Here is a 26,573-nt window from a genome sequence, read left to right on the forward strand (position 1 = left end):
CTATTCAGTTCCAGATAAAAACCTCAACACAGGCACAGCACACTGGCAGACAGTAAATAAAACCATGCAAACCATCCAATATATTGTTCTACTTCACAGAAAACAAGCATATCTCCAGAAAGGTTTCCACAGAGGAAACAGTTTTCATACCATACCTTGATGACTGCTCCGAAAGCCCCTTTACCGAGTAATTTTAGCTCTTCAAACTCATTGTAGTATCGTGAAAATTGTCTTTGTGTTTCTGTGAAGAATGAAGCACTGGATATCCGACTGCTGGGTACAACTGTCTCCATGTAATCTATACCTGCTGAATCTGCAATAAAGACAAAGTTACCATCACTGGCAATATGGGGATAAGGCAGTAGGGATTGCCAAATAAGGAGCAAGAAGGAGACAAAACCTAAAAAACTTCAAGCGCTCTGCCGTGTAAAGCTCTAGTATAAGCATAAATCTTAATACAGTTTTTAATTACTAACATGAATTATGCTGGACAAAGGAATGGTTTTAACAAGAATGTAAGAAGGAAAGAAGTCTCACTGGAACACCATTTTCCAAGGACAAAGTTAAGTGTGTATGCAGGAGGTGGATGAGTTTACAGGTTTCTTTAAAGCATGAGCTGATTCTACAGAAGGGAAAACAGTAGTCAGTCCACCCCAGCCAGTCTTGGACAGAGAAGTTAAAGATCACACTACCTTTTAAGTTAGTTATTGTAACACACTCAGTGCAGTCTTGTGAAACTGTAGCACAGCTCAGTTTTTCTTAGTGCAAGCATATAGTCCACTAACTTAGCAGAATACAAGAAGAGCCAAATTCCTTACCATCTAGATTTTCTTCAGCTACAGGTATTTTTATTTGTGGAATGTTTATAAAACTATGTTGTAGCAACTGCTGAGGAGTCCACCTTTCTTTATCTTCCAAGCAAACACACCTGTTAGCAAACCATAGTGAGAATCATTTTGTGTCTGACATGTTAGAAGAGCTCTTATTATATTTAAGAAGTTATTCCTTCCATCATTCAGATGGGAATCAGAAGAAAAGACAGACTAAATGGCTTATCCACAGTGATATACAGTTGGTGTCAGAGCAGAGAAAAAGAGAGCACCAAACCTGTTCTCCCAAATCCCAGATTAGCAGCCTGAGCCATGAGATCAACCTCTTCTATAAAAACTACAACTAACAAAATAGGAGGACTTATTTATTCTTCAAAAAACTAAAACAAACCCAAAAAAACTATTAAAAAAACTTAAAAAAAAGGAGAATCAAAGACAAAAATATGACAAACATACCTTTCTAGAAAGTCTTGAAAATCAGCAGGTAAATTGGTAGGAACAGCAACTGGGAATTCCTTGGTTACTTGGCCCTGGCTGAGTGAAAGCAGAAGCAAGCCCAGACGCCATACATCTCCTTTTTTTCCAGGTTTGTTGGGAAGACCATCCTCACTAAAACGAACCTTGGTCTGCTCAAAAACATCAGCTTTGCAGATGTCAGCTAAGCGCTTGGAAATGCTGTAGTCTGTGACCTTGATGTTCCCCTCAGCATCTACCAAGACACTGGAAGCACAAAGGACCTTGTGCACTACAGAATTACTGTGCAAGTAGTCAAGAGCAGACAGTATCTGGATCACATAATGGCGCAACTGCTCAACTGGAACCGGAGTCTCTTTGTGCAAGTATGTAGAAAGGCTGCAACCACTTATGTGCTCCACTAAAATATCCACCACAATTGAGTCATCCCTTTCTTTGAGGTTCATACATTTGTAGTGTACTATGTTTGGGTGGCTTAGCTTTGTCAGTGAGCTGAACTCTGTTTCTGCTCCCTGAAGCTGGTAGGGAAACACAACAGAACATGCACTTTGTCATATTTTGGAGTGCACTACTAATAAAATATGTAACACAAACAGAATATTTATGATATCCTCATAGTTTTCTAAAAAGGAAGTACTGTGCACTGGGGAAGTACAGCTTTGATTTCTAACAGGTATTCTTCAGAATTTCAATGTTTAGTTTATTTATGCATACTTGCAAACACACTTTCTTGCATTTGTATTATTGTAAAGGAACTCTTGAATACCCCAATACACTTATCTTCTTTCATGCAGATACTCTAAAAGATTAGCATTTTCAAGTTCATCACCACCATTCTCAAGTTTAATATAAATTAGTAGCCTAAAGAAAAGCACTGAACTTCACTTAATCTTTATTAAGCCAAATGCAAAATATAGGCATTACCTGTTTCTTAGACTTCTCAACCTTTTCTATTTCATGAGTTGTAAGAAACTTTCCCATCTTTTTTTGCCAGTGCAGAACCCACTCATATATTAGAACAAAGTCTCCACTGTGAATTTCCAAGGCATTGTAGACAGATTTACCAAGCTGCTCATCCTTGCCTATACACAAAGGGAGAGAAGAGGAACACGGCTACTTTTGTTTCTCAGGATTTGACAAAAGCTTCTGCAAATGCTTAAGAAATACCAATAAGCCTGTTTTCTAAATTTAGAAGCATAAACCTACTTACAAGTAGACAAGACGTGTATCTATATGGTAGATATGGAAAATATCAGGCTTGATGAGACTGAATGCTATATAACAGTACTCAAATGAAAATAATTGCATATTGACAAAAAACTGCTGCACGTTTTCAAGAACTAGTTTTAACAAATGAACAACTTTCCTGCTTGGCAAATGCCAAGCTCTACACATAGTTCAACAATTGTTCACCCTCAAACTGCAAAATAATAGAATTTTCCTTTCTCAAGAGACTTTGAGACTGTTTGTCCATCCACTGAGGAAATGCTATGTTGAAAAGACAATGAAAACATTTGATGGTCTGTCCATGTGGGCACTCCATGGAGATGTTACAGCTCAAAGTTTCCTCTCTGTATTAATGTTTTTGCTAAACCTGCTGCTTTTATGCCATTGCTATCAGCAGCAATGGATGGACAGTAAGCATGTATTTCCAGCTCTGTGCTTATCAGTGGCTTGACATGCTACTGAAAGCATCCGAAACCCCAGCATTTCAAGCTGCAACTGTAATTTGGCTTACCCAGACATTTTCCTTTATGGACAGTAAGCTGTCCAGCACCACTTGTGCTGAAGTTCAGAACTTCGTGATTTCCAGGGGACTCTTCATTATTACTAACAGAAATCTGGCGTTCTCGTCTGCAATGTGAAGAGAACATTTTTCTCCAACTGATAACAATAGTATAAAGTCAAGACTTGAATACAAACCTTAAAATTGGAAAGTTCACAAGTCATCCACAGCACATGGCTTAGTTAAGCCATGACAAATGAAGGTAGGGGGGAAGGTGGCAAGGAAGAAACCAAAATGAACAGGTCAACAGTATGGCACACTATTCTCTCGCCTCCAAATTTCACTTTATAATCAAATGTTTGGAACTAACTAAATAAATACATAAATAAATCTAAAAAATCCACATGCAAACTGACATACTTTGAACGTCCAGCTGAATTTGGTCGGTGTTTATTATTCACTCCATGTTCCAAACAGCTCCCATTTAAGCGTGAAGCAACTCTATGTCCTGCAGTATCTCTCCTGTGAGAGTCTTCTTGATTTTTCAGAGCAGCTATTTCCAAACGTTCCTATAAATCATGAGAAACACCAAATAAGTACAGAAGCCACTCCTATCATCAAAATATGCAAGCACATAGTTATTATTCTATGAAGTCATGCAAATCACAGAAGAAATATGTTTCCATAATAAATGTATGCATGAGGCCAAAGAAAAAGTGCTCAGATTTCAGAAAGTACATTTTGGCACTGTCCATGGCAAAAATGTAAATACTCTGGAAACATTAACATACCAGCTTTTTTCTATGTCTGTTTGAAAATATCCACCTTGGTACACTCAAGATGCTAGTATATTCCAAAAATAAACCCCAGAAACAATCAAGAACCCATTTTAATTTAGATCTACTAGAAGCCCTGAATAAGAAAAGATGTCCAAGAAAATTTCCAATTTTTACAAGTACTGTTACAGGACTGGGAAGAGCTTACTACAATTTTTTTTTTGCACACCTGCTTAGAAAGAATACCTGTTTGGCAATCTCTTTCTTTTTTCTTTCTTCCCTTTTCTCTTCCTCCCTTCTCTGAATCTCGTTAAGGATTTCACGTTGCTAAAATAAATTTCAGTTGTTAGAGATGAAACAGTACATGCAATGCAGCTGCTAAAACCTTACCCTGATTTAAAAGTCAAAAAGCTATGAACCTGATTTTTTGGAATTGTTGGAAAAGGACTTAGAGGATGTGTCACAAGAACAAAAAAACAGAAGTCAAATTAGCTCTCCTGAAGAAGTTAACAGCATCAATTGAATGATATAGGAGAATGGAACTGTAAATTACTTCTACTGCCAAACCCAACAATGAAGTCTGACACACGTACACAAAAAAAAGACAGGGAGATAAATCCAAACCATCTTTTAAAAACCAGAGCTACTCTAACCATATTCCCCACAGAGTGGAGACTCCATACTACTATCCCCTGTGAGACTTGGATGAATCCCCTCATTTCTAGTGAAGGATGTTCACCTCTCCAGATTAAATTTGTTGCTCTCTAGAGGTGCCTGTCACAGCAAATGCTCCAGTCATCCTAAGTGTGAAAAAAGGTATCAATACCTGTCTACCTGACTAACACTTCCTAGTTTAAGATGGAATGCACTTAATATTTACATTTGCTTAGATTTTGTAAAAGGTCCTTTTCATAAGTGATTTTTATAGGATCAGGAACCAACATTTAGGTTTGTTTCAGGCATAAGTATTTCCCTGGGTTAAAACCACATCATTAAAACATTACAATTACAGCAGCAGATAGTTCATATAATAAATATTGATCTACTCATACTGGCAGGTCTGACAAGTTAATAATTCACTATAACTCACCATGATGCAGAGGTATTTTAAAATCATGGTTATGTTAAGAATATATGGTTATTCATACTTTGATTTCTCTTACCTCCTGCTCCTCTCTTCTTTTAACTTCTTGTGCCCTACGCAATTCCTCCTGAGCCAATCTTTCCTGTTCCTTTTGATGATTTTTTAGCATTTCCTCATGAAAAGACTTGGAAGGTGGTTTATTATACTCACTGAGAAATGACTGTACATGGTCAGCTAGTTCAAATATCATCACCTGAAAGAAAATATGAATGACATGCAGAGTCAAACGATAGACAAATGATATGCATTCCAAAAAGCAACACAGCAGAAACATTACTGTCAATTTTGTTATTTATCAGGGAGACTCTATCATATTTCACTATTTTTTCAGAATTTATTTATTAATAAATTGTAACAGGACAAATCCCTGACTGCGTTAGCAAAGACGGCAAAAATTACTGTCAGACAACTTAAGCCATCTTATTTTTCTAACAGAAAAGTGAAATTTAAAAATCATTTTCTCATCTTCTTTTAGGCATAATCTTTCTGTTCCCAAAGATAAGGTTTATGACATATGAGCTACAACAGAAGAAATCCTTCACACTTATCCGTTACTGCAACTACTGCTATGAAATAGTTATTATTTCACTGCTAACCACAAATCCAACCCTTCCTCTGCAAAGCAGTCCCCCAGCTGGGACTGTAAAGTCACATAAGGCATTCCATATTCATATAACCACAACCACTAAAATGAAAACTGCACTGAAAACTCTGCTCAGCTGAATTCTGCTACATGGTTTGCTGCTTAGAATCAATTTTCAGCTACTGTTTACTTGAACTGTGTATGTACTGATGATCTATTGACCTGTCAGGGCTTAAGCTTCAGCAGTCTAGTAGCATCTCCTTTTTAATTCAAGCAATCCACAGTGCTAAGAGACCATTTTAGCTCTAAAATTAAAGAATAGGACAGGACAAAGGTGCAGTCAGCAGCACCACTGAGCAGGATTTGCATGTACAGGTGGGAGATCAGCCACATTAAATTGTACCATCTGCCTTAACCGGGTGACATTTAGAAGATTCTCAGACTCCAAATCCCTGCTTGAAAGTAAGAAGGAAGCCAGGAGGCAGTCCAAAATAGAAAGAACAGCACAATATGCATAAATCTGACATGTACAACTGAAATATTTTTCCCAGGTTACTATTCAAAAGGCAAGGCAATCATTCCATGTACACATATGTATGAAAACACCCACCGAAAAACAACAAGAAAAAACTCAATAATTAAAAAAACCCCAACAGTTTGCTGCTCAGTTTCAACAGGTGGTTAAGGTATTGTCAAACTTTCTGTATCACAAAATACAATTTAACAAGGAGTATCTGTCAAGGCATAGAGAAAAGTTATCTCCCTTCTGCTACAGATAAAGTAATTCAGGACAACTGCACATGCCATTCACACAAAATGCGTACCATACACGTAACTCACAACCACATCTACACATTGCTGAAGCAAGCATGACTCTCTCTTTGGAAAATCAACATTAGAAAAATGTATGAGATATTTTGAGGTCACTTCAATGAGATTAGAAATCAAACTGGGACTAATAATTCTTGTGGTCAGTTTTGAGCAGACCAAGTATATATTGCATGGTTTTGCAGTTACTTAGAGACTTTAACCCTTGTACTTTCTATGAATTGTCCATAACACTGTCATTAGAAAAAAATATACAGCAAACAAAAAACCCCACCTCTAAATTCCAGAATACATTATTAAACTGCTAATTTCCAAAGATACTGAAAAATTTGAGGAAATTTTTGGTTATTGAACAGAACATATCTGGCTAAAACAGTTATTTTGAAATAAGTGCAGAAAAATTGGCAATCAAAATACAAGTATGGTATTCAAATAGGAAAAAAGGCTTGATGCAGCAGGAGTGAGTGACAGACAGCTCTTCCTAAACCTGTAAAGTCGACAGGCTTGGAAAAGTGAAAGCAAAATATTACCCCACTCCAGTCTATTATAACATCCACAGCTGTGTAATTCTCATTTTTAAAAAGGCAAATTGAGCTATTCAAATGTGTTCACCTGCAACACTTCCAAATAACAATGAGAAACATGCCAAAACCCCTCTTTTGACCAAAAATTCTTTGTTACCTTGTAATGCTTTAAATCATTGCAGTCCTCAACAACAACAGAATGGGTATGTTTTGTATTAATGATACCTAAGTTGTATATAATCCCTTAAAATAGATAAAAGGCTTTCCAATCTTTCCCTTTTTACCCAGTTCCAGAGAAACTCAAGTATCACTACTCCTAAACACAGAAATAAAAATGGCACAATGGCATGGAGTGACTGTGCTATGAAGTGTTGAGCTGGTGTTGGAAGGAAGGTCTCTTGCGCTTCAGTTCAGCATTAGGTGAGCAAGATCACATGGAAGAGCTCCCCAGGTTGCTTAAACAGATATGGCCTCTTATGATACTCAAATTAATCTGAAAAGTACAGAAAGCTCCCAGTTTAACAGTTAGCACTGCCCTTTTTTTTTTTTTTCTCCAAATATCTTCCTTTAAACAGGAATAAAGCTTGCAGTATTTATACATGCACTGGATTTTGAGAGTGTCCATAATCTGAACTTTTATTAATTAGAAACATTCCTAAGAAAGATAGTCCCTCTTTCCTTAAAAGCAATGCAACTAGCACTTCCAATGTGGATGTATTCCACTATATTATACTATACATCTTTAGAACTATTCAGGTCCAGAGTCTATTTCTCAAGGAAGTGAAAAGCTCTTACCTCTCCACAGCGCTGTTTTGCCAGTTCAGCTAGCCTGCATTTTAGTTCATTTATTTTCTCATTTGACAAGCCTTTGGAATTTTTTAGTTGTATTTCAGGAACTCTGAGGGACAGCAAGAAAAAGTCCTCATTAGAAAAACTGAGAGTAAAAAACAAGATTTGGATAAAAACTGTGAGGGAAAAGGAAGGAAATTCATAGTCACTTGGCAATTAGTCAGTGCTCAGAAGCAGAAGACACTGTATAACAGATTCTGACAGACAAGTCAGAAACACTGTATTATATTCCCTATCATCGAATTTTCCAGTTGTAGATTACCTGTTGGTAACACTTAACAGGAGAACAACCAAAGAAACCCTGCAGACTCTCATAATTCAGCTCTTAACTGCTAACTTACTGAGCCAGCCATTTAAAACATTACTAACATAATATTCAGATACTTATAATTTATTTATCTCCATCACAAAGGTTGCACAAACCCCAAGAAACAAATGCAATAAATAAATATCATCTAGATTGAAAAAGGTATTTAAAATAAACAAGCAAAATGTCTGAAGGTGTGTTATTTTAAACTAAAACAAAAAAAATGAGAGTAGCTGTTACATCCTTGTTAGAGGGTATAACTGAGCTATCACTCAGTAAGGAATAGCATTGCCCTTCTACAGCACAAATGGATGGACTGAAGTGAGTTATGTTTTGGACTGTCAGTGGTATAAGGACTGAATAAAATACAGCACAGGGTAACACAACCCAGAAATCACCTGCCAACACAAAATGCTGGGGTAGGCTGGTCACCTTCTACACTCTCTATGGAGAACTCATTCCAAGGCTAATCCAACAGAAAACAGAACAAGAGATGGCTTTAAATAAAAAGGAGATTTGGTCTGTCTCGGGTGAAAGTCAGGAGATGAAGAAGTTTAACAAGGGCCCTAAAATGGTGGCAGGTACACCTGTGTTTATGTACCTCCAAGCTACAAACTGGGGCTGCAGTTTTGCACTGTCAAACTCATCCCAACTATTCTCCATTGAACAAAAGACTAAATCCAATTCACGTGTCAAAATTTAACGTTGTGTATTATAAACTACCCCAGGCTTAATAAATACTGATGTGCAGAAAGCAAGACTAAGAGTGATGAATAAAACTACATGTTTTTTCAGCTTACATTTCACTGTGGAAAGCAGAGAAAAAAGGTTGTATTTTACGTTCACTTACGTATCAGGGTAAGTATGTGGACACTTGACCCACAGGTCAACTTTGGCATACACTTCATTAGCACCAGTCAATCCCTGAGGACGCAGAACTAAATTAATTTCAGGAGGCTGTCGTACCTAAAATGCAAAACAAAACTTCTGATTGATAAGGGTTGTTTGGTTTTGTTTTAATGAGAACACACAACTCTATATTATATAGAATACATTATATTATAGTAGAATACAGTTTAGACTATACAAACCATGAAAAAAATACACTAATGTGTTGACATTGCTCAGTAGGAGTGAAATGGTCCCCTGACTACCGTGGTTTATCCAGTATAATTTTACAGCTTATTCAGATAAGTGTAGCAACAGGCATTAGAAGAATGATTCAGACTCAGCAAAAATGAGGTTCTATAATAAAACTTTTGTATTCTGCTTACTGTAAGATAGCAGTAGAGAAAAAATAAATAAACTTAACACAGGTTATTTGTATCACAAACTAAAGCCTTCATTATAAAACCAGCATTTTTCTTTTGTGTTTAGGTTACTAACACAGGCATTATTTTATTTTCTGACATGGCAGCAGACCACAATGTCACATTAATATATGTCTTATACAGCCAAACAAATGGACAGTGCATTTTTTTGTGTTTTGCCATAAACCAGAATTTTAACAAGCCTTCCCATTCCCACCCTGTCCAAATCACCTACTCAAAACCAGAATAAAGTAAAATATGGCCATATAAGCATTCCCAACTTATTCTTTTCAATTAGGTTTAACAATAAACAACAAGAAAACAACCCAGCCCTTAGTAACATGAAAAACAGGGAGGGAACTAAGACCACATGGAATAACAAATACAGAAACAGATGGTTAACTATCCCCTTTGCTTTTCTAGCAAGGAGGGGAACATGTCAAGTGAAGAGGATGTCAGATATGATCTTCAATACACAGTGAACACTTCTGAAAACCCAAAAAGTTACTAAGATTGTTCTTACCAAACTTCATAAAAAGAGAAAAAAAGTCATAACTTGCTGCAAAAAAACTAAGACCAAGTCTCTGACACAAAAGAAAGCAGAGGATATATTGTAGACATTCAAGACAAAAGAATGCAAAAAGAAACAAGAGTAAAAGTGAACTTGTGAAACAGAACAGAGTGGCCATTATCTCCAGGTACAGGAAAACAATATCGTGGACACAGCTGGAAAGGAAATATCAATTTGATGTGGACACAAAAGACAAATGGAAGAGAGTAGTGAGTACCAGAGCCAAGCATTAACTAGTTACAACTAAAAAACCCCAAACCTCTAAAAATGAAAGCAAAAGTTATTATCCTGGAAATAGGTGCACTGTGACAAAACCACAGCATGTAGCAACTATTCAAATACCATCGTGTATACCAACGAGATGAATTCATTGAGCAGGTATGTAATTAGTAGGTTAAGGAATGAATTAAGAGGCAATTTTTTAAAAGCCTGACAATTAATTAAAATGCAATTTACGAGCACAGCACCGATTACGGAGCGAGCGCTTCTGTCTCGAGAATTAATCGCGAAGGCGGCCGGCCGCGCCGTCAGGCAAGGAGGACAAGCACCGGCGCCAGCGAGGCAGCGTCAACCGCGCTCCGCACCGGGACGGGACGGGACCCGACCCGACCCGACCCGACCCGGCCCGGCCCGCTGCGCCCGGACCCCGCTCGCTACCTTCCAGGCCTGGCTCTGCCGCAGGTCCTGGAAGTCCTGCCCGTAAATGGACTCCAGCACCTGGAGCTCGTTCTCCTGCCGCAGCTGGTAGCTCTCCGGCGGCTCTGCGGGGAGCTCCGCCGGCTGCTGCCGCCCGCCGCTGGCCCCGGCCATGTCAGCGGCCGGGGCGCACAGCGGCCATGGCGGGTCCCGCGCTGCCGCCCTGGCACTGGAGCGGGGGCGAACCGGCACCGCCTCCCGCGCTGCCGCCCTGGCACTGGAGCCCAAGAGCAGCCCGGTACCGCCTCCCGCGCTGCCGCCCTGGCACTGGAGCCCAAGAGCAGCCCGGTACCGCCTCCCGCGCTGCCGCCCTGGCACTGGAGCCCAAGAGCAGCCCGGTACCGCCTCCCGCGCTGCCGCCCTGGCACTGGAGCCCGATCGCGGCCCGGCACCGCCTCCCGCGCTGCCGCCCTGGGACTGGAGCCCGAGAGCGGCCCGGCACCGCCTCCGCCGGCGCGGCGGCAGGAGGAGCCGGGGGCCGGGTCCGCTGGCGCCGCCTGGGGCTCAGCGGTTCGTCTCCAGGAACGCGTCGAATTGGAAGGGATCCATAAGGATCCTCACGGGACTCCTTAGGACTAAACAGTGGGACTAAGAACACTGTCCGAACTCTGTGAGGCTTGGCGCCGTGGCCACTTCCCTGGATACCTGTTCCGGTGACCAACCACCCTCTGGGTGAAGAACCTTTTCTGGTGTCCTGTCTGAACTCCCTCAAGATATGCCTCCAGGTATATCTGCATTACAGAGATATGCAGCAAAAACAGTTGTATACTGTGTAGTTTTTTTTAAATTGACCTTGAGAAAGATTCACAAAAGGGAAAAAATAACCACGAATTTCATAATAGATTTAATGTAGAGCTTGGGCAGGATACAAGTTCCTGTGAAAACTGTAAAACGGTTCCCACCGACAATTGCTGTAGTGAGTAATAGCAGGTGGAGGGCGAAATGTCTTTGGTTGGACTGCAAATAAAAAGTGAGGCGGCCGGGTGTCCTTGGTGGACCTGCCAGAGAGAGGCACCCGGGGCTTGTCAGGGGAGCAGTGATAACCAGAGAAGGAAATGTGCTTTCCTTCAGACACTTCACATGGTAACTACTACTAAGGACTGCCCCAAGATGGAGTCTTTAAAGTTTTGGGATCTTCATAAAGAAACGGCAAGTAAATTCATACACACAAAGTTATCTAATAGGTGAGTAATCCCCAGGCAAAGAAAAATGTTTCAGTAGTCTGCAGCTTGCTACCACGCACCCAGATATATGAATGGAGTTTTGGTGACTTTGACTTTACTCCTTGACCTTTGAGTACAGACTTCTGTTACAGAGAGATCATTTACACTAATGATCGGTTTCTATAGCCCTCAATTTGTCCTTCTGAAATTAAAAGGTTGTTCCATGCATACTTTATCTTTCAGTTGCACTTAAATAATATCCTTAGTATCAAACGAAAACCAAGTGTTAAATTGTATCACTGTTGTGATGCAGGTCTCTGTTCCACACTGTTTCTAGAGCGTATCTTCAGTGGCGGGGTCTTTCATCTGCTTTTTGGTGGGAAATGCATGACCAAAGATGTTTAGTGTTTATCTAGCAACAAGAGAGACGTCCTTTTGCTCAGTCAGCTGTGACCTGGGGCACTGTAACTGGTCACTGGAGTTTCCTCTGGTGCAGTTGGGTATGCTTGTTATCAATTTGTATGTAATAAATAAAAAATTTCCCTGTGTTAAAGACTGGAAATAAAAGTGCCTAGACCACAGATTCATCTTCTGTCCCACACAAAGACACAGCAAGAATGGCCAGTTAGAAGACATGATGCAGTAAGCAATTAAGAAATGTCAGCAAAATTTCCTTTAACAGCAATTGTGGTTTTATACTTCCCAAGCACGTGGTGTGGGACACACAGCCCAGCACATGGGAAATTTCTCCCCTGTTACACTGTACAGCAGTGGGTGGGCCAGGTAACAATATGCCTTTTAAAGCTGTCCAACTTTCCCCTACTTTGTGACTTGGCAAAAATTCAACCAGTTAAGATGAAATGTTCTAGATGCCCAGATGTCTACCTCAAACTATTTTTCCCCTTAATTACTTCTATAATGATTCATTGTTTCCAAGAAGAAAGACAGGGTAAAATAACATAATCATAAAAACATACTGAGAATTTGTTTTTAAAGGTCTTGTACTCCAGCTGGAGTGCGAAAATTTGATGAGGAAGAAGAGACAACCTTTTTTCAGTGCTCTGGGTTTGCTAGCTAGCCTTGTGAAAACCTACATGAACTAAACCAAATTACATAACTGCAGGGAGTATTCACATGCTCAGCACAGGTTTACTGGAATACAGTGAACATCCACCTGCCCCAAACATGTGCCAGACTGCATCTGGACAGAAGCTTCCCTTCCAAACTTTAAGACAAAATTTAAAACTCCATCCCACAACATTAAAATTTAATTATATCAAATAAAATTTAATTGAGTTGTGAGAATGTGCTTTCACTTCCCCATGTGCATGTGGAGGGGAAGTCAGCCTTCCTATGTGAAGTGCAGGAGAGAGGGAAAAGGTTCTGAGTGTTAAGAGTAAGAAATTTGGCAGAAAATAAAACCTCTTGCATTCCAGCTAGTCTCCAGAGATCAGAGGGGCTGTGTGCAGCTGGGCTTATTCTGATTGTAACCAAACTGGCATTACATGTCTGGTCATGTTCAATGGGAACTACTGAGCACAGATTCACAACTAATGTGATTTATTGAAGCAACAGAATATAATAATAATATAATATAATAATAATATAATATAATATAATATAATATAATATAATATAATATAATATAATATAATATAATATAATATAATATAATATAATATAATATAATATAATATAATATAATATAATATAATCAGAATATATATGCACTAGCTGGGATAGAGCTCTAATGATAACGTTGTGTTAACTTGGGTAATAATAATAGCAGGTAGACCCTTACCAAGACAGCATCTCCACTTGGAAGGAGGGAGAGGAGAGTAGCCTGACAACTGTCTCTAAGGTCTTTTAGAGTCTTTTTCCTAACAAGTTTACCCTCCTCACATACAGTGCAATCTGATTCCCCTCCTTCTACATTACCTATAGCAGGGTCTAAGCAGAGAGTTGAGTAATAGTAATTTATGTGGTAGCAGGTACTTCATTAAGCTTATTAGCATATGCAGGTATGAACATTTTAATATTTAAATTACTTTTAATCAGGAAGACATTTATTTTTTGGCAACACTGTCCTTCAAAGTTCCAGTCCTACCACTTCTGTTCTGCTCCATGCCTAAGTCAAACCTGGACCATCTTATATCCACAGGACCTTTTCCTTTAGACAACTCAATCTTACTTGACCATGCAGATCTATGCAAAGACAATGCAGAGGGTGCACACTGTAGGCTGTAGATAGTAAACATTAGGTTTTGCCTGGCTCCTTGGTCATTATTCTGTACCAATGAAGGAACTGAAGAAAGGGACAGCTGTGTGAGGAAAAGCACCTTGCAGGTGGCTGGGAAGTGAAGGGACTGAGGTCAGACTCTGGTTACAGACATTGGCCACAGGAATGCGGGAGGCCAAAAGGAGAAAGAAGCCTGTTTGCATATCTCAGGAAAGTAAACATGAAGGGAAAGCATGGTGAAAGCTGCTGATTATTGCCTGGGAAAGTGGGGAAAGATGGGACTGGGTGGACAAAGGAAATGAGTTATAGGTGAGAGGAAAAGGTAGGAGGGTGAGTGAGTCTGACGCCACAATCACAGTGAATCAGAGACACTAATTACTAGAAAAGAGGCTGGAGCAATGAACTCCCAGAGGAATGAGAGGAGGCTGCAAATGGCTGGCCCGAAACACATGGAGGTACAAGCAGAGGCTTGGCCAACAGCCTCCAGGACCTGTGGTGGGATGGGACAATGGCAGTCCCCTATCCCTGTTGTTGCCCGATCCGAAGAAAACACAAACAACCGAAGTCGTTTATGCGGTGCTTTATTGAGGGCCCGGGAGCCTGTGGACTAGCGTCCAAAGACAGAGCCCCCTTTCACAGAAAATTCACAGGGTTTTTATATGTTTTCTACACGATTTCTTCATCATCACAATTTCTTACTTCTCTTTCACTACTTGGTACGATTATCTCTCTGACATTTAAGTTTTGCCAAAAGGTACATTCCTAGATTATCTCCTAGTTACACTGCTTACATTGCAATATCTGCTATATAGTTCATCTGCAGGTTACATGTGGCCTACCAAGCCTTAGCATAACTACTACTAATGTCAACTAATGCTAACTATTAACGTTTGTTACTATCTTAATAATACAGTTTATTGAACCAAATTGCAACACTGTGGTCAGCAAATGGCTTTGAATCCATGGCACAGCACCTAGCTGTGTCCTGGATCACCGAAGTTCACATTGCAGGAGACTGCGCCAATGTCACTGGAACTCATCTCATGTGTGTGGGGTCCCTAAAGAAGCTTTTCTGTGCAGGGGCTGAGCACATGGATAGCTTCTCTTCCCAGGGCACTCCAGACTGGCAGCCACTGGCTGGAAACCTTTTTGGCTTAATATTTAACAAGCACGCCCGCAAAGTTAAAGGCAAACGTGTACCCACTATATGGATGCACACCGTCTGTAAAATCCATGTCCGAACTTATTGCGTCCACTGAAGAGCTTTTCTGGAAATTTATACATTTAGGAAAATATCTATTTTAACAAGGAACATGCGTATCTAGAACCCAGCACCGTCTTTTGAAAGTCTGTCATCAGAACCAGGGACCAGTTTTAAAACACCGGTTTAAACCGCTCCCGCCGGCTCCCACAGCCCCCGAGCGAAATGGCGGCGCCGCCGAGCGCCGCGGTTACGTGATGGCGGCGCGCCCGCCCTCGGGAGCGCGCCTGGGCGGAGGCTCCTGCCCCGGCCTGGCATAGCCGCGGCGTTGGCAGTGCGGGGCCGCGGCGGCTCTGCGCCCGCGCCGGGATGAGGGAGCACGAAGGAGCAGGGCTGTTGCTGCCCGCCGCGCTCAGTGCGGGGCGCGCAGGGATCGTGCGGAGCCGCCTCGCTTCACTGGGCACTCGAGCGCCCCCCGCCTTGCGATTGAAACCTCAGTTCGTTTTCCCCCAGAAACAGCGGGAGCGCAGCGGCAGCCCCCGGGCAGTCACTGGCCTCTGGACGCTGTGTAAGGGTCGGCGCGGCGTCCAGCGCCTCGCAGAGCCAGCAGGGAGACTGGAGGGAGCTGTGTCTCACCACGGGCAGAGCGGGAGTAGAAATGCCACGGGGAAAGCCATGCTTTTGCCTTCTCAGGGCTGTGAGCAAAGCCAGAGCTCAACGCTGAGAGTGGAGTGAGGGGACGGAGTTGGTGGCCCCGCCACTTTGGCAGGCCCGTTTTGCCGTGGAGTGTGCCCGTGGCCGTGCGAGCGTGTGCGAGGCGAGCGCGCCGCGACCCGCTGGAGGATGAGCCGCGGTGTGGGGTGTGATTCTGGGGACCGTGACTCCTTCTCTCCCGCTTATTGCGGTAAAACATGCTGAGGAGACCTGTGGCGGTGTGAAGCAAAAACTATGGCACAGCTGATCGGAAGGCGAAGCCTGGCTTGTTTTCTGCTTTTGTTTACTGGCTGTCATGACTTACAAGGTGGAAACGCGAACAGCCAGCCCTGCTTCTCGGGACACAGGAATGTGGTGAAGATGCCTCCGAGAGGCAGAGACCGGGCTTTATCCTCAGAAGCGTCCTTTTGCCTGTGGGCTCCGTTCATTCACTAAACGCAAGGGCTGGGCAAGCTGTGTGACAGTGAGAAAGGCGGGAACTTCGCCATGGGGTACGACAGAAGCTGGGTGCTGATGAATGAAAGCGACCATGGTCCGTCGCCGGCGGTCAGCAGAGCTCTGGAGATGGGGAACGCCTCGGCCGCGCGGATGGTGTGGCAGGGCGGGAATGCCAGCGAGGCGGGCGCCGCGGAGAGCGAGGAGCACGGTGAGGAGCAGAGCTACCGGCACTTCACCACCACCGTGCAGGTTGTCATCTTCGTGGGCTCTCTGCTGGGTGAGTGAGAGTTGCTGGAGTTTTTTGTTGATTTTTTTTTTTTTTTTTAGTGTTTAATTTTTTTTTTAATCCTTGCAGCCAGGGACTGCAGACCAAAAGGTAACTGGCATTATTGTCTGCCTTCGTGACTCTTAGTGCATTTCTGGTCCTCAGCTGTTTGATTTCAAGTTCCTTGTATAAAAGCTCTTTCTATAAAATGTATTTGTCACGGATGAGATGATATATATATATATATCATATAGATATGATAATATATCTATATGATATGTGATCATAGATATATATATCAATATATGTATGTATTACTTAGTAAGCTTTTCTGTCAGAATTTAAACGGGCAGAAATTAAATGGGTTGATGACATGCTTATTTTCAGCTGCAATGGGATCTGTTCTCTTTAACGTAAAAAGGGTGTGGAGTGTTTCAAACAAGTTTTGCTGAATTTTTGTTTCATTTTGCAGTAATTTGGTGTCTGTGTCCCGCAGATTTTAAATAAATCCTTTGAAAGTACATTATACTGTAAATATGTATAACCATGTGCAATCTCGCCTCCTCTATACTCTTACAGTAGGAATCATAGTTTAGATATGTAGTAGTAAGCTATTGCTATATAATTTTACTGATTTTACTGTGTGCATTTGCTTTCTTGATGCTTATAGTTTTGTTAGGAATATGTGTGCATTTCTTAGGGAAAAAAAAAGAAGCCTTATGGTAAGTCAAGTTATCACTATTTGGGAGATAAGTAAGCTGAGTTTCAGTAAAATGTCACCACTATCTCAATCATTCAAAGCTTTACACACAGGGTTTGACTGAGAAAACATCCACCTTTCATAAGGGAGTTCAGCAGGAATTTGTTGATGGGAATTTGCTGATGGTCATTGGCTTATTTTATCGAGGTTTTGTTTTTGGATTTTCCTGATCTTGAGTAATGTTAAAACCCATTTTTCTGATCATGGTAACAAATTCTTATATCTATCTCCTTTTGGTAATATTTAATGTCACTTAAATAATTCTTAAGAAGATGATGGAACAGTCATGGAACAGTGTTGAGTCCCAGTCAACAGTGGACTTACTGGTTATTTCTGTAAATCACTGAGTCTTTTGGCATCAATTATTCCTCTTTTCAGTTGGGATAATCCTCACGGTTCTTGCTTTTTTTCTATTTAGCACATAGTGTGGGGAAAGGATACTATTAGGATAGGTACTCTTTTTTTTTTGTATGTGGCATTGTAGCTGTCACAAAACAATAGCCAGCAGTGTCCTAAAATAACAAGACTAGATGAGAAAACTCAGAATTTTAATTCTTTATTATTTGGGTTTTGAACCTTTAAGAGAATAAATTTGAGTCATATGTCCCAATTTAGTTTCATGAGCATGGATCCTCCAAATTTATGTGAAGATGAAAACAGACATTATCATATAATCATTCTTTCAGCACCTAGGAGTTTTTAGAAACCAGCCAACCAACCAAAAAATACCATAGATACAAAATTTTGAAAACTAATGTAAGGTGTGGTTTGATACTCCCGTAATTGGTTTCAAGAGGTGGACCTTACATTGTGAGAAAACATTACATGTCACAAGGGGTTTATTTGCCAATTGTATGGCTGGGAGGCTGATGAAACTTCCAGATCAACAACTTTTCCAGGCCTAATAAAGAGCTAAACAGGGGAGGAAATAATATGTTTTTTTAAATGATGAAAATGCACTATCCAATGACAAATGTTAGCAGTGGGCCTCATGTATTTACAGTGATGGAAACCAGTTTTAAGTATGGTTTTGAAACTGCCTTTGCTTATAGTCTCCCTGTGTCCCTGAAATGCTAATTTAAAACATTTATGATATGTACTGTCATAACGGCTGAAAACTTTGGAGTCTTAAAAATGTCTTCTACCAACCTAATGAATGTACTACCATTTCTTCTTTGCTGAATGGAAAGAAAGCTACGTCTCCAGAAGGTCTCAGGGCTTTGGTGCCTGTGTGCTCAACTCTCATATATGCCAGACGTTTTGCATGTTCAAATGCTGGACAGTATCTCTGCATCAGCAAGGCATAACAACTGGATATTTACCTCACACTTAATGCTTGCACAAATGCTGTTAATTAAGTTGTCATTTTTTTCTCTGCCATGGTCCTTAGAGTGTGAGTGGTGTCTTGCTGTTTTCTCCATCAGGTGAGCCCCTTGGTTAAACTGCAGAATAGTGGTTCTTTGTTCTGGTGAGTCCCAGGTTCCTCTGTGCAGAGGGGCAGCCCTTCAGTAGGTGGATAAGACTATCCTCCCTAAAGACTGAGGTGGGGGTCACACCCCTCAGGGGTAGGATGTGTGGGTTTGAATCCTTTCTGGTTTGGGTGGATGTGCAACTTGTGCATTTCACATCATCAGTGTGCACCCAAGGCACTTTGCTATTGATAAAATAGCATTACCCTTTCAGAGGAAGAAATTATTTTTAGTTTCAGTTTGAAATGGAACAAACCTATATGACTCAGTCTTGATAATGATTACAGGGGTCTGACATTAGCAGGAGTCTACAGCATGGAGAGGTCCAGGTCCTGCAAGGGGGAAGAATCACAGTTGGCGTTGTGAATTTTATTTACCTGCTGCACAGAAGAATGTTGTCAGCTATGAGAGCTGCTAGATGAGCAGCTGTATGCATGTTATAGTTTTATTTTCTCCCATTTAAGACCTCTGTTTGAGACCTGTGGGAAGACTTGGAACACTAGGATTAATTCTTGTGTTAGTTCTGACTGTGACATGACAAAACAGTGCTGAGTGTTTCATTATACCTGCTGAAGGCAAGGAAGAGTCAAACTTTTTTTTTCCCCTTGTTTTAAGCTTGGGATGACATAAGACACCTTTTCCAAGTGAGTAAATTTTTAATAGCTTTCTTTTTATCAAAAAAGATTCTTAAGATCAGTTTTGTGGTGAATATAGGAGTACAGCAACACTGATCTTGCCATTAGAAGGAATCAGTCTGCAGAGACGAATTATTACTTTAGGTTTGAAAGAAGAAAGAGAGTGTATTACTTCTGAGTTTTGGTGGGGAGAGGTCACCAGAGGTGGCTGCAGCTGTGTTCAGTTGAGTGTGAGCAGTGGGATGAGATCCTGGAGATGAAAAGGGTCTCCAAAGAGCTCTTGGAACCAGTATGCACAGTGAGCTTAGTTTGAAAGGGAGATAAAAAGGATGGGAGAAATGCATGGATTAACTTAGTGGCCAATTAGCTGAAATAAAGTTTGGCAAAGCAAAAAGTGATTGAAAATCAAGTCTAAAAAGAGGCATCAGACAAATGGTGATATGAGTGGTGGTTGCATGTAATACTAACTGCATAGTAATAACATATTGCAGTATCATAACACTGTAGTAATAATTTTCCCCTGCAGTTTTGTATGGGTGGTTCTAAGCCCCAGGAATCATGGACTGTGCTGCAGTGAAGCTCAGTTCAGGATGCACCTTTGTAAAGTCTGCCTGGAATAGATGTTATGCTTTTATTTCTTATGTGTGTTCAGTTGAACTGCTAAGCAATTCTCTTTGGAATAAAAATTGAGTTTGAGGAAAGGGTGAAGAAGCGGGGTTGTGAGAGTGCTGGGGCCCCTGTTGCCATGGAGACCTTGTCTGGTGTTGGCTGAGGGGCCCTTCAGGTAGCACTGCTGCTGCCTTTTAAAAGAGAGGCTTTGGTAAAACAGCCCTTTACCTAGCCTGGAAGTGTGAGATGCAGTGATTTATACCCAAAATGCACGTGCCCAATACTGTGGGGATACTGTGCGCTGAAGAGTTCCTCAGACATGTGTTGGGTGGGTTAACCAATGTATCTAAAGGTCATGTGTGTCAAGGATGTTAAACTTATCCCCACCGATCCTAGAATCACAGAATATGCTGAGTTGGAAGGAACACACAAGGATCATTGAGTCTGACTCCTAGTCCTACACACGACAGCCCCAAGAACTACACCATGTGCGCGAGAGTATTGTCCAAATGCTTCTTGTCCTCTGCTACTCACTTCTCTGGGGAGCCTGTTCCAGTGCCCAGCCACCCTCTGGATGAAAAACCTTTTCCTGATATCCAGCCTACGCCTTCCCTGACACAGCTTCAGGCCGTTCCCTCAGATCCTGTCACTAGTGATCACAGAGAAGACATCAGTGCCTGCCCCTCTGCCTCCCCTTGTGAGGAAGTTGTAGACTGATACTATTTAGGGAGAAACTGATTCATACCAGTCATTTTACTGTGTGTACTCCCTTTGTGAACACTTTAATGAGAGCTATGAACCACAGCTCTTTAACTAAGTGACTGGATGTCATGTTTTGCTTTTTACTGTCAGTTACAGTTGCTGAAATGCCTGCTGGTATGTATCACTCCACTGTTTTGAACTAAAGTGAAAATCTGGATACAAGATTTTGTATTGATGTTATAGGCAGTAAGTATTTCAGGCATGAATGAACCCACACACTTAGCAAGAATTTTAAATAGTGTTAGTTCTGTTACAGATTTCATTTATTGGCTTGCTGTTAGGCAGGCGTCATGAGCTCTTAAATGAGGGGTTTATTCTATTCTGTTAATCTTTAATTAATTTCTTATTTGTGTGATGTTGGAAAAAGTAAGTTTGCCACTTAGGGGCATTTTTCAAGATCTAGGAAGTTGTATACATCTCCACAAAAGGTGCTGGCAGTGCTGCTGAATCCTGTAGGCCTGTATAGGTGTTCCTGCTGCAGCTTCATGTCCTCAGAATGAGCAATAGTAAGGCTGAGCATGTGTTCTCAAGAGGCAAACATGCATATTTATATAAAATATATAAGTATAAAATATATAAGTATACAGATATATAAGCCAATATGGATCACTCTGTAGCAGCTGATCTTAGACTCCCAGTCTACAGAGTAGCTGGCTTGGGATCCTCTTGTCTCCCAGTTCCCTCACACACAGACACACAGATGTAGATGTCTCTCTCCAGGAGCTGGGTTGGAACTCCTGGTCCTCTGCTGGACAATTTTCAGAGCCCCCTTGTCCCCTGTGGTTACCTGGGTCACACCCATGGCCACACCAGTGCTTGCCTCCTGAGCGTCTCCTACTTGCTGGCTGGTCTGGCTTGATGTTCAGTCACGGTCACATACTGACACACACCCACACAAATCCTCACTCTGTCTCTCCAGGCATTGCCCTCCTGATGCATCAGTCCTGATGTCCCATGCTCTTTCCCCAGTTACTGCACTTGGATTTCTGTTTGCTCACAGGTCCATGGAGGAGAGAGCCCCACACCCATGAGAAGAGTTGGAAATGGAGTTTAATGAGAAGGGTGGACAGACTGTGCTGATAGGTGCAGGGTGTGGCCAGACCAGTGTACAAACCAAATGCCCATTTATAGATGCCTTTTATCTCATTTTCCCTCTGGTTTCCCACACTTGTTCCTACCCAAACCACCATGGCTGGATACCTGGATCTTGGACTGTAAGATAAGACACCACAGTGGGAACCTGAGATAAGATAAAGGAGGATACCATTGTCCAGGTGTTATCTCAGACATGTTAAGAAAGCCTGGGGAGAAGAATCTATCACTGGTAATGGACACAAATAATGCTGGATTTACAAGCCTCAAGGAAAGCCAGCTCAGCAGCTGTGCTGAAATCAGCTCGGATTCCCTAAAAGGTAATTTTGGCAAGGGCAGATTGCAACCACTGACTCACAGCCCACCAGCTCAAAAAAAGACCAAGAATAAGAATGTGGACTTACTAGCCTTAGAGGTGAGGAAGTAATTTAGCCAACAGAATAAGAGAATTGTGTAGTCAATGAGCATTAATTCCTTTGTTTGCTAGGATGTATAAATAGCAAAAAGTTTTGAATGACCCTGGGATCCCCCCCACTGAGAAGCCCAGGGTGAAGAATGACCAACAGAGTATCACTGGATCCACAGGTGGTGACTATTTTGTCCTTGATCTCTCCACTCCTCCCCCTCCCTTTTTTATTTCTACCTCACATTCATCGTTAAATAAAATCCGTATTACGGACTTTGGCATATAGTCTCATTCTCTGGGAAGGGTTTGGGGCAGGGGCTACTTTCTCTGAATAAGATTTTGAGGTTCCCACACTTGCTATCTCTCTGCTCCTTCATCTTCATGGAGGTGAGCCTGTAATTATATTTCCTAATATAACTTATTAGGAAATAATTATTTTTGATACTTGGTTAAGATGAGGCTCTGAGATCATATAGGAGATGTATACTAGTGAAGTGCTTTGTGGAGGAAAAAAAAGGATTTTGTATACATCATGTATATATTTAAGGAAAAATTTCCATATTACCAAAGTACTGTTTTGTTTTCCTGTTGTACTTGTTTTTGATCCCTTCACCTAACTGGCCCATCGCAGAATTTGTAAATTACTCTAAATAGTCTTGGGTGTCCAGTATGGGTGGTCACTGGGGCAGCAGCTAAACTGGATGCCTAAAGACTTGGGATTTCTCCGTGTTATGTTTCCTATACTTGCTGTCTCAATATCCAATGAGGAAAGAGTTTTCAAAATGTTTTGATAGTGGGGTAGGTATTGCTAGAAAATTTGCAAATAGCAGAAATACCAGTGAAACAATTATTGTATTGTACCTTCCTTCATCTCACTGCTGATTAAATGCTCTCCCTGCAGGAAATACAGCCTCTTGTTTTCTGAACGGTACTGTTACATGTAAGCCTTTTCTATTTTTAGCATCTTTAGATTAGATTTAGCAGCTGGAAGCAGGGAAGAACTGGTACCTTGTAGTCAGTCAGCTTCCATAGAAACATTACAATAAGGAAAATATCCTGGACTGGAAGGCTGGCTGAATAAGAAATTGTGTAACTTCTTATGGCAAGGCATGAGTTCAGCCAGACAATGCAAATAGCAATTATGGTGGTAATGAAAGCACTAGTGAAGCTGAAATGGTGATGGCAGGGAGAACACAAATTGTCTTACTCTCTGCTCATGGTCTTGCTGTCATTGGTGATTGCTGGGAGATTGCTGTGGGCTGCTGCCTTTTAAAATGGTTTATTAGTTATGATATTCAATGCTGTAATTGACATATCTTTCCATCATGAATAATCTGGAATCCTGGCAAATACAGTCCTTCCTTCTGTTCTGCCAGTTCTTTTGGGAGGGGGGAAAAAAGCCTGTAGTTGTTTGAGAGACAGAGGCTATTTTTAGTCTGCTTTATTCTACCACCTTTGACTTATTTTCTTGTCTGTCAAAGCAATCTATACAAAAACTCATTAATTTTTTCCTGAAGATTGATAAAATACAAAATGATCTTGCTTCTTCTGTAACCTCTTGTATCTTTGTCCACAAACCTTGTGTCACTTGGCATGTTTCCAGACCCCAACAGCCTTACTTGTTGTATCTATATTTTGTGTGGCATAACTGATAATTTCTTTGATATCTTAGAAAAAACAAAAAAAGGTCAGTTATAAAAGGGTATAAAATACATTTTCTTCTGCTATTGCCTGGATTATTTGGAGCAAGTGGAAAATACTGAGGTAAGGTGTTTTTTTTTTTTTTGTTTCAGTTTAATATCTGTAGTTTTTAGGATTATCAAGAACAAAGAGTAGTCTGATTTGCCTTTTCCATTTGTGATATTAGGTTTATTTCCCATTTCCTTTTCAGAGGAGCCCCTTTATATTTTGTCAATCTGAATTAGGGACTTCTCTGCCCCTGAGCAGGTAATCACATATATTGTGATCTGGCCAGTAGCATTATTTCTTTCTGGAAAATTTGGCTGGCACATTGAGCTTAACGTGTTAATTTTAAAAAGTTTTATTAGTTTAGCGTGTCTTTTGCTTCAGTGCCTAAGATTTCTGTCCCCCTGCTGTACTGTAGGATGGTGCCTTTGTACGGTGCTTAGCAGTGAAGTTGCTTGGCGAATGCTCGGAGTAGCCTCAGCGAACTCCCACTTACCCAAAGCAAGTGGCCACCAAAGGAAGAAGGCCAATCCCAAACTCACCAGTCTTTCTTGGCCTTCCCCCTGCTCTGTCTTTCCTGGGAAAAACAGTTGTGCCACCTGCCCTGTTTGGTTGAACTTTGTTTGCTGCTCCCTCCACAGAGAGATAAACATTCATCCTAATTTGTTTGGCGTGCACAGATACCCTGGGATTGCTGGACACAGCATCCATATTTTTTTTTTTTTTTTACTGATACATTGTGTCTCCATCTTGCTTAAGTTAAGTCTGGGAAAGGACCTATATATGTACAGTAACACTGTGTACATGACTGCTAATCATCAGGAAATAACAGGGGATGTTGCCACATACACTGTCCTTTGACATGTCCATAGTTATTTTAGCCCATATTTTAAAAGATAGAGGCTTATTTTGCCCATTCCACACAAACATTGATGCATTCACAGGAAATGGGGACATTGCAAGGAACATCATGTACAGGTCAGCAGAATTACTATTATACTTAGAGAAAAAGCTGCAGAATTCAATAGTGTATTACAGAATGTTCTTTTACGTCAATAATAAAAATTATCTGTTATCCTTATTTTCATCCACTGCAGTTTCTAGTGTTCATGTCAGATTAGGATAAGTATTCTATTAAGTATTCAGTATTCTATGTCTGCAGTTTAATTTGAAAAATTGCCACCACACTAAAATTTTTCTGACTGTAACAAGCCTCTGTACTAGGACAGCAGACATTCTTACGTTTTATTTGGTTTTTAAAACAGAGTCAGTAGAAGTAAAGAGATACTGAAGTCCAGAGAGCAAAGGAAAGAGTAGAAGAAGCTAGAGTATAAGAAGGTAACAGAAGAAGCTATGGTTATGATGTGCATAGAGATTCATACAGGTGAAATAGTTAGAAATTATGAGTGAGTTTTGGCTGTCTGAGACAGATGGATGGTCACCATCTGCTGAGTATCAGGCTTGTGATGTCACCCAAAGAATCATTCTCTGCTTTTGGAAAATGGGGCCATAAGTGACTACCAAAGATAACATGGCTTCTTAGGGAATACTGTGATCTTATCTCAGTGCTCCTCCGATTTGTGGTCTCTCATTGTAGACAATGGCCAGGTTGTGCCTTTGGAAACTCTAGAAATAAAATATTCATAAACTTTTGATTTTAGAAATGCCCCCTCCCACACCCATATCCTCCCCCTGGCCCCGACCCTTCTATCATGTTTCAGTCAAGTTATTTTTATAATAAATTTTTATTTGAAAAATGATTCACTACATTGGTAGAATCTTAATTAGAAAATCCCTGCTGGTTGCTGAGTGCTTTTTGTTACTTTGATTGATCAGATACTACCACTGCGTGGAATAATTCTGCCATGACATGGAAAGTCTTTTAAACAATTTGCTGCTGCTTAAGGGTTCCCTAAGATTGACTGTATACTGAGATCATCACAGGAGCATGCAATTAGGAAAAAAATTCTGTGCTTTTTTAAACTCGGTTGCAAAGCCTGTAAAAAACTGGAATAGAGATTGAAATCTGACTGTAGATATGAAGGTGAGTTGCACAAAATTGCCTTGGTCTATGGAGAAGACAGCAGACAGACCAAAGAGTTTTCTTATATTTCCTTTTTCCTGTAGCCTTTTGGCTGTTGCTAAATCTACTGAGTGCAGTCAGAGACTTTTATTTTTTTTGAGATTTGTTGTTTTTGGCATGGTGACTGCTGCAACAGCATCATGTAATAGGAGTCTCAGGCTAGTAGTGTTTTAGGTAGTTATTAGGGAGCTTGCTTTGGTTTTCCTTACACAAGGGAGTAGGTGTCAGGAAGCTCAGTGCCATGTCTGGAGCAGCAACTGCTCCAGAACTGCTCTGTCCCATCTGTGTGGACTTGAGGTAGAGTGCAAATACGCTCAAGTGCTTATCATCCTTTGCATTCAAAAGTGTGAAGTCACAAATGAGATTTGTGCTTAAGGAATAAGCATTCAGACTCCTCATGGCTGTTTATCGTTAAATCAAATCTTTGTGGCAT

General features: G+C 41.0%; 2 protein-coding genes across 6 annotated transcripts in view; one reads left to right on the forward strand and one right to left on the reverse strand.

Moving 5' to 3' along the window:
- The window catches only part of EIF2AK4 (eukaryotic translation initiation factor 2 alpha kinase 4), a 37,879-nt gene extending 27,065 nt beyond the window's left edge, over positions 1–10,814 (reverse strand). For 3 of the 4 annotated variants that reach the window (XM_014249913.2, XM_014249912.2, XM_005520348.3), the window contains exons 1-11: positions 10,580–10,813; positions 8,892–9,007; positions 7,681–7,783; positions 4,970–5,143; positions 4,053–4,133; positions 3,451–3,599; positions 3,043–3,158; positions 2,229–2,386; positions 1,287–1,822; positions 819–928; positions 156–313 (exon numbers count right to left, since the gene is read on the reverse strand). In XM_014249913.2, the coding sequence (XP_014105388.1) occupies positions 156–313; positions 819–928; positions 1,287–1,822; positions 2,229–2,386; positions 3,043–3,158; positions 3,451–3,599; positions 4,053–4,133; positions 4,970–5,143; positions 7,681–7,783; positions 8,892–9,007; positions 10,580–10,732 (1,854 nt within the window). In that variant the 5' untranslated portion in view covers positions 10,733–10,813. Of the gene's footprint in view, positions 1–155; positions 314–818; positions 929–1,286; positions 1,823–2,228; positions 2,387–3,042; positions 3,159–3,450; positions 3,600–4,052; positions 4,134–4,969; positions 5,144–7,680; positions 7,784–8,891; positions 9,008–10,579 lie in introns of all 4 variants that reach the window. The other variant, XM_088057197.1, reaches the window with a different exon arrangement.
- Positions 10,815–15,700: 4,886 nt separating this feature from the next.
- Positions 15,701–26,573, forward strand: part of GPR176 (G protein-coupled receptor 176) — a 32,773-nt gene continuing 21,900 nt past the window's right edge. For both annotated transcript variants that reach the window (XR_015772922.1, XM_005520346.3), the window contains exon 1: positions 15,701–16,650. Coding sequence is in view for 1 of the 2 variants with exons in the window: in XM_005520346.3 (XP_005520403.1) it covers positions 16,422–16,650 (229 nt within the window). In the remaining variant the exon portion in view is untranslated. The remainder of the gene's footprint in view (positions 16,651–26,573) is intronic.

This window comes from Pseudopodoces humilis, chromosome 7, assembly GCF_049639895.1.
Source record: "Pseudopodoces humilis isolate 2021_Gansu_Grassland_sample_001 chromosome 7, ASM4963989v1, whole genome shotgun sequence".
Classification (NCBI taxonomy): domain Eukaryota; kingdom Metazoa; phylum Chordata; class Aves; order Passeriformes; family Paridae; genus Pseudopodoces; species Pseudopodoces humilis.